The sequence below is a fragment of the Ostrinia nubilalis genome, chromosome 2 (assembly GCF_963855985.1).
Source record: "Ostrinia nubilalis chromosome 2, ilOstNubi1.1, whole genome shotgun sequence".
Classification (NCBI taxonomy): domain Eukaryota; kingdom Metazoa; phylum Arthropoda; class Insecta; order Lepidoptera; family Crambidae; genus Ostrinia; species Ostrinia nubilalis.
Genome location: NC_087089.1, coordinates 6,594,347 through 6,607,762, shown reverse-complemented (window position 1 = coordinate 6,607,762; position 13,416 = coordinate 6,594,347). Strand labels below are relative to the sequence as shown.

General features: G+C 36.6%; 1 protein-coding gene across 3 annotated transcripts in view; it reads right to left on the bottom strand.

The window, feature by feature from the left end:
• Window positions 1-13,416, bottom strand: part of LOC135081106 (formin-binding protein 1-like) — a 65,212-nt gene that overhangs the window by 24,089 nt on the left and 27,707 nt on the right. For all 3 annotated transcript variants that reach the window (XM_063975850.1, XM_063975858.1, XM_063975866.1), the window contains exons 2-4: window positions 3,178-3,293; window positions 2,845-2,895; window positions 1,873-2,017 (exon numbers count right to left, since the gene is read on the bottom strand). In XM_063975850.1, coding sequence (XP_063831920.1) covers window positions 1,873-2,017; window positions 2,845-2,895; window positions 3,178-3,293 — 312 coding nt within the window. The remainder of the gene's footprint in view (window positions 1-1,872; window positions 2,018-2,844; window positions 2,896-3,177; window positions 3,294-13,416) is intronic.

Genomic DNA, 13,416 nt, shown 5'->3' with positions numbered 1-13,416 from the left:
TATTACACATTAATATTCGATAAAATAAACTTAGAAAATAAAATAAAACTGATAAACATGACGCTTCACTTTCCCGCCAAGAAGTCAGTGGTTGGTTTGGTATACTTAATTCAGTGACTTAATCCGCATAAATAAATGGTTTTAAACACGTTTATATCCTTCTTAAAACGCAATAATATTATTAGTTTGCTAGTTTCTTTCGATTTTATTGAAGCTTTGATTACACAACATGTTTTGGTCAAAATAATAACTGTGCATTGGAATTCCCTTTCCAATTTCATAACAAGCTATAATATTCGGTAACGTTGAAGTAAACTCTTCCTTGTTATGCCGGTAAAAGTTAACACCAATACTATTTAGTTATTAATATTTTATACAATGAACAATCTAAATTACCTATTTATGTTTCCATTGTTTTAGCGAATGTTATTGAGTTTCAAGAATTAATATGCGTTTTTGATGATAACAATTAGGACTATGAAATATTATGTGATTTTTAATATAAATTTTCTTAGGCTTTTAGTCTAAAATAGCATACCACGAAACTTAGATAACGAGTGGCCCATGAAATCTTTCACGTGAATATTTGCAACATTATGACCTCTACTGTAACCTTAACAAGTAGGTCAGACAGGGTGACATACCCTGTCTACTATCTAATAGATATTACTGTAATATGAAGTTGAAAAAGTACATTAATTTAGTGTTAACAAACACGCACACGTCCTCAACTTTCACGTTTTTAATCATAGAGGATATTTGTTTACCGCAGTCATCATTTTTCCAAGAAATCATCGAAGAGGGTCAGTAGGAAATTTACTTGACTTGTAACGTTATAAAAAGCGTTTGAAAGCGGCCTAAGACGCCATCGGGTTGGGAAGTTGTTTTTCTGTCCTTAAAAGGTAACTTCATTTTAGCCGGTATGACTGATTGAGTCGATGTCATTCCTATTGCGTGCGCAAAAAAATAATTGCAGAATGTAGCCCCCAGGAATACGAGAAGACATTAAGCTAACATTAATATTGATAAGAAAAAGGGCATCAATATTTCAAAATAAGAAATCATTAATTTCATGGGAACATTAACTACTGACTCATGTAATCGACGGATGAAATAAATACTGTGGGATTTTTTTCAACCGGCACATACTCTAATCAAGTAAAGCTTTTCCACTAAGCCCGAGGACGCGGCAGATTTACGCCATAATTTTGAGGCCTAGAATTTTACTTTACGACTGTTTCACCGTACCGAGAATAAATTGCAACACGGAGGAAGCTCCGAGAATTGTCTAGCCGGTGTACTTTATCTGCGTTTGTAGAAAGCTAGCATCCGTGCAGAAGCCATCATATGGACGCTGTTATAAATATAACGTTACTGGAGAACTTTAACGAGTCACGATGACGATAAAATCATGCATAGCTTTTGCGTGAATTCTCTGAATTCTGGAAATGATTGCGATCCGCTTTTACCACTCGTTTAAACTAAAAAAATATGACACATCAAAAATAAAATCAACACTCGCGTAAATTAGATGGTCTTATTTCGTACACTAGAAAAACTGGTAGAGCGACAGTGTAGACTCTTCTCTGAGAGTAAGGGTCAAAGCAGCATCTTTTACGATGTGTGAAACCAGCCACCAACTATTTTTGAACCGCTAATAACAATATTAGCGGTTCAAAAATAGTTGGTGGCTTTGTGGTGTCTGTTTACGCAGACCGAGAGATTTTCCAATTGCCGTGGGCATTTGCACAAGTTTGAAGCGACTACACGCAGCAGCAGCACGCGCGTTTTGTCATGAAATATCTTCTGTTAACGAATCGTCGCGTGATATCCTTAAAAAAACATTAACCCTGGCTAAAGCAGCATCCCTACCTTCCTCTCCTCTCGCAGCTCCTTGGCGAGTAGATGCAGCTCCCGAATCACGTTGGACTGTAGGTTCTCCGCGACCACCTCGCGTTGCCCCGCGAAGTCGCCCAGTTCTTGCAAGAGCAATCTGAACGCTTTGCACGCTGTGTACCTGTCAACAGACGTCATTCATTAACACATTGCCATGCTACTAGTGTGTGTATTTAAAATTTATTTGTGCAGGGTATTCATAATCCTCTCCATGACATAGTGACGTCATTTATTTATTTATTTAGAGATTTCACATGTATACTTCGTTATATTATCTCTCAATCTCAAAGATTCTCAGTATCATCACGGCCGCTACCAAGATTGCTATCAACTGTACCAAATCCGAAATTGACATTGACAAAGAGATAAAATCCCATTGATGTGATAGAAACATTAGCACAGAGATAGAGGGCAGAAATTGAAATGATGAATTTTAATTTCTGTGACGGGTCTGGGTGTGACTATGTATAATATTTATGTATTTAAAAAAAAAAGTATACAAGTAGTATATCCGTTAAGCTAGCACCCATAACACAAGCATTAAGTTGCTTACTTTGGGGCTAGCTGGCGCTGTGTGAAATTGTCCAAAGATTTATTTATTTATTTATTTATTTATTTATATGATATGATAGAAATAGCGAACTAGGACCTCGGTATTGGATTATTTACATAGTAAAATAATATAAAATAAAAATAAATGCCACTAGGTTGTACATTAAAAAATAAGCCAAGGTAAATCTGATAGTGAATATGGCTACTAGTAGTAAACTGTATACGCAAACAATGATCATTGATCGGACGTAAGAACAATAGAAATTCTTTCAAGAGATATAAACCTATTTACATATTGAATCCTTGCCAAACAAGTTCCATTCTTTATACAGCATATATTATTATGTTTATGAAGATAAGTATTTTGTTAAATAAAAAATTCTGGATAAAACTTACTGGTATTCATCTTCTTCTTTCCTTTTTGGTTGATAGTTTTTGACAAGCCTCCTGCAAAGAAAGAAGTAATAAGAAAACTGTATAAGAAATATCAAGTTGTTACTGTCGGCAATTGAATTGATTTTATTACAGTGATGACAATAGACATAACAATTAATTAAAAGACGAGCAATATAAAATAAAATAATTAACTGATTTCTTAGCAGATGATTTCATTAATTAATCCTAATTAAGATCAATTTAAAACTAACCAATCACTGCTCAATAAAATGCATTTTAAAACTTATTGTGATTTCAAACGCGTATCGTTAATACATCACAATGTGTTCTCACCTGAGTTTTCCTGCATATTCGAGTTCTATAGCGCACCTTTCCTTAACAAAATTTCCATACTTGTCTAAAAACTCGATTCCTTTGTGTGTGTGGGCGGCTAAGTTATCATATTGATCCTGCGAACAAAAGAAAACGTGCTGGTTAATGCATTGTAACATAGTTATGTGGTCATTATAAAATTAAAGAGGAAATGTGTAACGATACGAGCGCGAGGTCATCTCCGCGGGAAGCGGTCGACGCGTAAACCCCGATAACTCAGTGTTACTAATAACATACAAAACAATTACATATTCCTTTCAATTACTGATTAATTAATTGTTTACTGCTTAAAAACAACATTAAAAACTGCTGCCGGTAAGGTGTTCAGTTATCACGATATCAAGTTTCACGTCATTATTAGTAACTATTAAGTTATTTGAATCCTTACGTTATTAAGTGTTATTATGCTGCCTGCAACTTCGTTCGCGTAATTATTTGCAATGAACCAATCAATAGTTTTCCCTTATAAGGGACTGAGTTCAGTAGAATACCTATGGGGTAGGATAAGGAATCTAGACAAGGCTTCTCTTCTTTTTCTTCTTGTGCCTTTCCCCATTACTTTTGGGGTCAGCTCTCCTTGAATAGTTGAATAGGAATACGAAATAGCCAAGGGTGTTTTTAAAATAATTTGTATACAGATTAAACTTTCAACAGTCTATCGAGCGAATAGATTATATTATTTAGCCTAATAAATAGCGCGTGGAAGTGGTTTACCACTTTTCCCAATCCCACCGTGCGCGGCAGAGCGTCGCGCGGTTTTGCGGAGATGCGCACGCGACGCGACAGTTGCGCCGGTCGCCCTTGACTCGGACCGAGGTGTTCGCGGTGCAACGACACGGGATAATAAAAATCGTCCTTCAACAATCGTGGCAATTTGCAAGTTCATTTTCATGTGACTCGTTTCCCATTAGTACATGCAAATAAGTAGAACAGAATTCAGGTTTTCTTTTCAAATCAACATAGATTAGTTAATTTCAAATGTCACATATTGAAAAATATGTTGTTGACATTTTAAAAATAACAAGCTATTTTCAACGTTAACTAACCACTTCGACCTGTTGACATTAGAATAGATTGGAGATTTTTATTTTTATTAAACGCTCTTCAACAGTTTCTACCGCGAGTGTTTCAGTTACTTTCAAGCTAAATAAAAACATTTTATTGCAAAATTAATACGTAAATAGAAAGCCACGATGTTGAATAATAGTATTGTTGGCCACTTTAACGAAACACTCGTAGATTTAACAAAAGCCGTTTAAAATTTGCGATACAATTTATTTTTAGGTATGACAACACTTCACGCAGTTAAGAGATTCTCGTATGAAATTAAGATGGTAAGCATTACAATCACGTACTAGATAACAAGTAGTTTTGAATGGCTGATGAATGAATAAAAGCGAAGTGGGACAATAAAGGAATAATAGATGGGAAGTGTGTGCTGGCTGGAGAATGGGGGTCAATAGATGTAATGGATGTAATAACGCTGGTAGGCTTAATAAGAGCTTTATAACTCTACACTTCTTCCACAAAGCCATATTTGATGGATCAATTTAGATTTTTTGTGCATATCACACATTGTTGCAAATTAAAGAAAATTTATTTTCTTACGAGCATGAACATTCTTAAAAAAATGATGGATATGTGGAAGGTGCCAGATTTTCCCGATATTTCGTGTAATAAAACCTTAGTTACAGAATTTACTTTACTATAGAATTGGATTCAGAATTGGAATTTGCTGTTTCACGCAAAAGAGTATATGTAATTATCACAACAAGTCAGCCTCGCGAGTCGTATTGGTGTCATATCTATTAAAGTTTTGGACGTTGTTGACGACTACAGTTACGAGTGTTAGTGTTGTGAGTGCGCAAAAAAATTACAATGGCCCATATGGAGTACGTGGCCCGGTTCGTTAACCCGTTGGGCAGCATCCAGCGCTGCCATGCGCCATGTTGCCAGTGCGAGACTTCGCGAGCGCAAGTCGACTGAACGTGGGAGAACAGGCTCGGTGACAACTCTATATTTTACGCAGCCATAAAAGAATGCCTCAGTACGGAGCTAGGACTCGTGCAATTATGTACTTTGCAGTTTATTAAAACCGGCGCTATATCTGGAGTCATTAAGTTTATCCTGCAGAACAAGTGGGATAGTAAACGACTGGAAGCCGCAGATACTGCGTATTTTAAACTTTAGTCTGAAGTAGTAAAGAGGACATTGGACGGAATAAACGTGTCAAAGTTTTAAGCTTATGTCCAGGGAATCAGAATTCCAGAAAGTCATCATAACATAGAGCATAAAATTTTAACTGCAATAAGTTAAAAATATGATACCTAGAAGACGAAATGACAGACAATAAATGTAGAGTCAAACATTTCTTAAGGTAGGTAAGGTTAGGTAATAGGTAGGTTAGGTTAAATGTAAATTTTGTAAATTTATGCGCAGTGGCCTTGACCCGTTAATCCTCGTTTACGTAAAACTCATTATTAAAAATACCAAGTAGTCAAAAGTTTTCAATGAGTGGACTCTTTATTTACATAAATTGACTGCGTAACACTCGTTCGTACCAAGTGTCTGAAATGCGTTCCAGTGTGTCAGTTTGGCATGCAGTTGTGTGTTGTTAAAAAGACGTTAATGGGCGGCGCCCGCGCAGGCCACGGCGGACCGATAGAATGGAATGCGCACACGTAATGTTCGGACCACGGAACACCATATTATGTATGCTAGACACGAATCGAGTGCTAACCGACATGTGTACCGCACGCGGTTACCTAAAATAATGACAAACTAATACATAATTTATAAATTAATCAAACGTCATGGTAGGTACGTGATGAAATGTAGAGATCAAAAACAGAAATAATGTCACACTAGAAACTACCTATCTGTTAGTTCTTCTGCCACTGTCTATTAAAATATACTCATTACGATTCGTATTGTTTGCTGATGTTCGACTAGAAAAACAATAGACGCTAGCGAAGTGTAAACAATGCCGTATGACAAACAGCCGTTTAGCCAGTTCTAAATTCCAATAACAATCAATATTACCAAGTTACGTGCTTTTGTTATCATCCGTCCAGTCGAGTGGACTTGCATTAGTCGCGCTATCTCCAGCAGGCCGGTAAACAGTGGCGTCACATATTTGGCACACGCGGCAGGTATGTCGTTGAACCTATCATGGTGTTGATGCATACCCGAGGCGCGGCGTCGTCAATACCCGGCAATTGCCACATGTCGCGCCGTGCGATAACCAAACATTAGTGTAATCGCGGCGGACGACGCGACGCTAGCCTATAATCGACATGGCATTCAGTTCAGTTCTACAACGCTCTCGCATTGGTATTCGAAGAGAAATTCTCTGTTGACTTGACTGAGTCAACGCAGTTAGTGAAAAGATCAAATAAGATATTGAGGAATTTGTAATTAATACTCTAGTCATAGAGCAATCCTGAAAATGTAACGTATCAAAATGTGATCTTGTAACGTATTATTATTATATTGCAAACAAGTATCGCAAATGGCCTTGCATTCTAGGTATCGGCGTCTCACATGAATGCCAATGTCACACTTGTGGAAGTACCTCGTAGAGCGAGTGTCGGGTAACATTAACGTATTCTCACGTTTTCCTTGATGTGATATGCTCTGGTTTTATATTCAAACCAGTGTCCGTTACAAAATGTTTAAATATTTCAACTTTCTTTTAAAACTGGAGTAATAATTTCAGTACATTCAGCTCATTATAACTTATTGCTTCAATATAGTACAGTACAACAGGTACCTACCTACTCATACAGCACTAATGACGTTTTATGCGATATCCCCTTCTTTGAATAAGGGTTTAGCAGTTATCTCGGAATGATAGCGCGATATCTCGTCGCCCACTTATCTTTGAATATCCTCAATGATGAATATAATAGAACTACATTGTCATGTTTGTTAATGCATAGCACATTCGCATTGCATTGCGACCGTGCCCTCGACTCGTACGCACTGTTTTGCGCGTTCGATGTCATGAGACATGCTGCGACCTTTCGCACGCACTCGCATCGAATATTTCCGTCACTGTATGCATCACCGTGATTGCGGATTCATACCGGAATCGTCGCGACGGACGGACGAAAGCAATCGATTCGATGGACTCCGATGGTGAGTCACCGCGGAGGAACGCCCTAGCCCTGGCCTCGGCTGATTAGTTAGCACTCATTACTCATCGTCTCTTAATCAGACAACAATACCCAGGCTTGCCATGATAAGATTACGTGACATTGATAACAATCAATAACAAATATTACGCAAAACAAGTTATTTACAAATCTCAAAGACATGCCGTGGTGACCTTGTTAACATTGCCTGTAGTGAAATATTTATCAAAATTATTATCGTAAATCGAAGTCCTGATAGTCATTTCTAATCCGTCTCTCGTTTAGTAAGATGGTTTCCGAACTAGATATCATGTCAATATCAAGCAGCAAGCGCAATTTGATAAGATCTAGCGATCCGCTAGGATGTAAGGAATATCCTTTGCAGCACTTATTTTATCATTTACCAGTACGTATCTAGATCTATTTATTTTTTCGACGTGAAAGAAAACGGTTTTTTTACGATTCCATAGTGTAGTCTAATTTTTAAGGCACTTTCATTCTCAGAATCACGGATTGTATCATTATTTATTGCGTTTCCGTGATGTGTCAGAATGTTGGAGGCTTTTATCATACTTGGTTAATCACCAAGTTTGGACGATCTGTCGTGCTGATAAAATGTGAGTGCCTTCATTAATTTCGTACCTGTGTTGAAAGTAGCGTTCCAAATGCACCAAATGATCACTTAACTGAAGTGTAGAGTTACTTCTTTAATATTATCTTGTTAAAATCTTTTCCGTTGATTGTCTCATTATTATTGCTGATAAATAATGAGCTAATATTCACTATATTATTAACGACATCGCAATATCGTACGTTTCGTCTTTATACTAATATCATCAATTCTTTTCTAATTTTCAATATTAATAAATTACATTATTAAATACATTTATAAATGACAAAGGTTGTTTTTTATTTACATGCAATATACCTATCACGCGTGAACATTTTCAGTATGACCTTGATGATCTCATCTCATATTAGAATAATATTTGAAATATGATAATTAGCATTACAGTGTATGTGTCTACACTGTGTAACAAAACATAATATTATTGGTGCAACATATTTCAAACAAACAATTAATTAATACTGTAATGGAAATTCCTTTGTAGAACGGTAGAATGATTCACTAAATACCCAATGAAACGCACGATGGCGAAACATTCACATTAACTTGGAAGGAAAGTGAAATACCTAGTTATAATTCACAACACACACAGACATTTACACTAAAAACAAACCCTGTATTACAACAACACCTTAGCCCAACCAGAGATATTATAGAAAGTCTTCCTGTAAACCTTTACAGAATAGGAGTTTCGAATGTGGAAACAGTTATAAATCTTATTGAACAAGTAATAATTTGGTCTCTGAGGCGGGGGTGTATCCTGCGTTTGCACAATGCTTACGGGGCTGGTCAGAGACCGTACAAGTTTGCTCTCACTTATGTAATTATATTACAACGCTGCATTACATAAGGCACCCCACAACAGGTGACACGGTTTTGATGTCGTTAATAACTAACATGATCGTCGCCGGCCCAGTTTATTCACGTTAATACTTTCCAATATCGATAACTAGACCACATCTTGGTTTCTTCATAACAGCTTCAACTATGTTTCAACAGACATATAATTTCCTGGAAATTATAATATCCAGTTGCAGTTACAACAATTTATGCAGCGTTAGTTTTGACATGGCATTTAATCAACAGGTTTTATTGCTATAGAAATGATGAATCAGTGTGAATTCTGATTGATGACCAAACGACCTAGTTAATCGAGTAATAACGTCATTAGCATACGTAGACACTCTTGTTGGTAGAAAATATTGGTCATTTGTTTTCTAAGAAGGAAAATATTCGCTAAATTACAAGATTTTTTGTTCTGTTTTAATTACACATACACTTAGACAAAAACAGTCTACAAAAACTCTTGTGAGATATTGTTACCTATTTCTTATCAATAAGAGGCTAATGAGAGAAAATATCTGAAACATCACGATGTCCACCATTCTTAAAAGTTCTCGCGTCGTTAACAAGATTTTTACTGTAGAGCTGTGTACGCAAAGGTGCGTATCTTCTGAATTTTATTCACCCCAAGACCAAATTAGGAAATCGTTTGGCGTGAGTCACTTCCGTGACGTCACGGGGTGCCGAAGCGTCGCCCCGATGCGCCCCCGCCTGCGTCACCCTGCGTGACTCAACGTCTGCTGTATTTGCGGCTAGACGCATTGCACGCGTCTACTGTTTAAATCTACATTAATAACGAAGTTTTCTGTATGGTGTATGCAGAGAGTAGAGACGGGAAAGACTGTCTCACTTTTCCCTTCCCTTTTGTGCATGGTAGAGCGAATGAAAGGAAATTAGGAGATAAAAGCTCATGGTCGTAATTTTGACACACCAAATAGCAGCATGTCAGTGGAACATTGCACTATTGGTGAACCTGTCTTCTGCGGCAGGCATTATTTTTGAAAATCATGAAATATTGTTACAAATTTTATTTATTTTTATTACATTCGAAAGCTAATTACAAAAAAAATACTTTCGACTAATTTGGCGTTGGCGATAGCCAACAATGTTGAACGCAGCTGTTGACAGCAATTTAAAAAAACGTCGTTATTAAAAACCTGACAGACCAGTAATATTACAATATTTAGGCATTATGTTTACAATGGACATGGCGCACAATTTTTGTTGAAGATGCCAAAAAAAACTACAAAAAATTAGAATGAATACTGTATTTTTACTTTTTTGATATCTTTAAAAATGACTGAAATATTCAAGCTCAAAGTGCGCTCTTCCGCTAGGAGCGATTTTTCGCGCGGATTTAGAAAATGTGACGTAGTAACATGAAAAGCTGCATGTAAGATATTATCTGTGTACAATGGTTAGAATGGTTAGTAGGGGAGCCGAAGCGGGGATTTTGGGACTTACTAAAGAGTGGCAGACTAACATACAAGGAAATACTTTGTACCTGGTAAATTACCTCTAAGTATGAATTTTTGGTATAAAACGGCATTAGTTCTTATGCCTCTCACCCAAAAAATACCTCAATTAAGCCCAAATTTGAGACCACAGCCAAACTTTGAGTGACGATGGAAACTAGCCTAGATGGAAGTCACATGAAATTGAACTTCTTCTTCATTGATAAAGACTTATCATTTACCATACCTTATCATTTTGTATTCCATTTTCAAGTCACTTTTTTTTCGCTTACTGTTTAAACAAAACGTGGGATTTTTTTTAATCTCAGGTCTTTTGAACGCACATCTGAACGATGTCTGGTTTTAATTTCTTCAGTTACTCCGTGACCATGGCGCTTGCAACAGTGCCGAAATATTGGAAACCCAAAATTAAGGTACATGGTAGCAGTCCCGTCAGTAATATAATAGGAAAATGTCTTGAAAAATAAGTAAATCGTATATTACTTTATGTAACTAATTTTATTATTTATCATACTTATAACTAATCACTTCATTCAGAACTAGAAAGTGATTCCACTTTCTTCAATAGATGATCAAGATAAAGAGTTATTCATTTATTATAAATTGCTCTTCCACCATTTCAATTATTCTATCTTACATCTTACTTGATGAAATATTTTTCAATTTTATTTACATGGTCATAACATTTTCACCATTCCTCTGCACCAATTTGTGAGGTAGACCTGAAACCCCCGATAAAGCAGCTATTATAAGAATAATATTTAAAAAAATCCTCCTTCTGATGCAGTTAGGTAATAAACTAAATGTATCCAATTTCACTCCAACTTACTGTCAACTCAACGACGCGCTTTAAAATCAAAGACTGACTTTGAATTATGCCTTATTTTACAATACACATTGAAAACAATATGATTTGCTTGAGCTTTTTCGACTTTTTCACAAAAATAACAAATAGGCATGAAGAGATTACAAAATTTCTGCAGCGACTGACAGTTCACTTGATTTACGTTGACAGGTGACAATAAAGCCATAGACATTTGCCATATGAAAGACACACTTTTCCAATATTTTTGTTTGCCATGAGATTCTGGTACACCTATACCTATCATTTAATGAAAAGATAATAAACTATTTTTTTTCAGCACAACGAAAATCTGCTTTGGCGCGTAGCAATGCAACGTGACAACTACAGTTCGGACTTCTTTATGCGTCCACTACACATAAAATAAAATTCGAACTATCGCACATTTTTTCTTTTTAATGCTAATTCAGTAAAAAATGTTCTTGAAACCTTCATTCAAAATTCAAAAGTTATTATCATATGACAGAACTTAAAATAAAATATTTTTCTTTTTATCATCAAGCTTAGCAGTTTAATAAGTTACTATGACACTCGAGTTAATCCACATTCAGCATCATAGCCTCCCCTTCTACAAGGCCCTCTACAAATGTCAAAACGTCACTTAACCCTTTTAGCACCAGTTCTTTTGTTTTTGAGAAGATGTACCCAAATTTTTATATCAATTTAATTATAGTCCAGTCGTTTGGTACAAATTAACGTGGTTACCTGGAAAGTGTTCCGTGAGTTTTGAAAATTGGTGATTAAAATAGATTTCGCTCTCTGTTAGTCTGTTAGTTAAGTGTGATTGCCGCGCTCGTTGCGAAATTGGAAAAATTCTGCCTTAGAGAAGATTTTTGATAGTTACATTCTTTCCTATTTCGTCGTTCCAAATGACGTTCACTGCTGGACAAAGGCGAGAGGCCTTTGGGTTTTCCATAGGTTTTTCATAATGAACAGTCCTGCGCTGCCCGCATTCAGGTTCTTCCCGCGACCTTTACCAGATCGTCGGTCCACCTAGTAGGAGGCCTGCCCACGCTACGTCTTCCAGCCCGTGGTCGCCACTCAAGAAATTTTCTGCCCCAATGGCCATCGTCTCTACGAGCTATGTGTCCCGCTTACTGCCACTTGATTTTAGCAATTCTGCGTGCTATATCGGTCACTTTGGTTCTCCTGCAGATCTCCTCATTTCTGATTCGATCACGCAGGGAAACCCCGAGCATAGCCCGCTCCATTACCCTTTGGGTGACCTTGAGCCTTCTTATGAGGCCCATAGTAAGCGACCACGTTTCAGAACCTTAAACTTTCCTATTTATTTCACGACTAGCTTTTGCCTGCGGCTTCACCCGCGTGAAATTTAGTGTCACGCAGTATGTTATTCTGGGTTACAAACAATAATATTGTACACTATTGTACAGTTTCAACAAAATCCGTTGAGTACTTTTTGCGTGAAAGAGTAACAAACCTGGGACATAGGAATCTTCCTAGTTCAGGTATCAACCCACCAACATTCTTACTTTTTGTTTTTCCTGATTGTTTGTTATCATAATATTAGAGAAATAAACATTACTTTACTTTATTTTAAACTTCCAGACATCCAAACTTTCGCATTTATAATAATAGTAGGATACAATTATGTAATGTAGAAACAAACAAGACAAAAAAAAAAGTTTACTTCAGCAACGCGATTTTTTTTGTACTTCAGCATATTTAGGACACCCGGCAGCGTGTCCTGCCATGATTAAAGAAAAAAGAACTCGCAATTTAGCAGGTACATTAATTTAACTGTTTCAGAACTGATAAATCTATTTAACTTACATTACATGAAAGGACATCATCCACGTTTCATATATTTTTGGTCCAAAACCAAAAAGTGCCGGCCAACAAAAAAAAGTGCTGTATTCTGACAGAATACTTAGCATTTGTTACTATGGCACCAAAGCCGTAGCTCCACTGTGCGTCGAGTATTTGAGATCTAAAAGTCATCGACTATTCATACATTTTTTGTTCAAAATCAAAAGTGTAGGCCAATAAAAAAAAAAGTGCTGTATTCTGACAGAATACGTCCGCATTAGCATTTGTTACTATGGCACCAAAGCTGTAGCACCACTATGCGTCGAGTATTTGAGATCTAAAATTCATCGACGATTCATACATTTTTTGTTCAAAATCAAAAATGTCGGCCAATAAAAAAAAAGTGCTGTATGCTGACAGAATACGTCCGCCTTAGCATTTGTTACTATGACACCAAAGCTGTAGCACCACTGTGCGTCGTAGTAT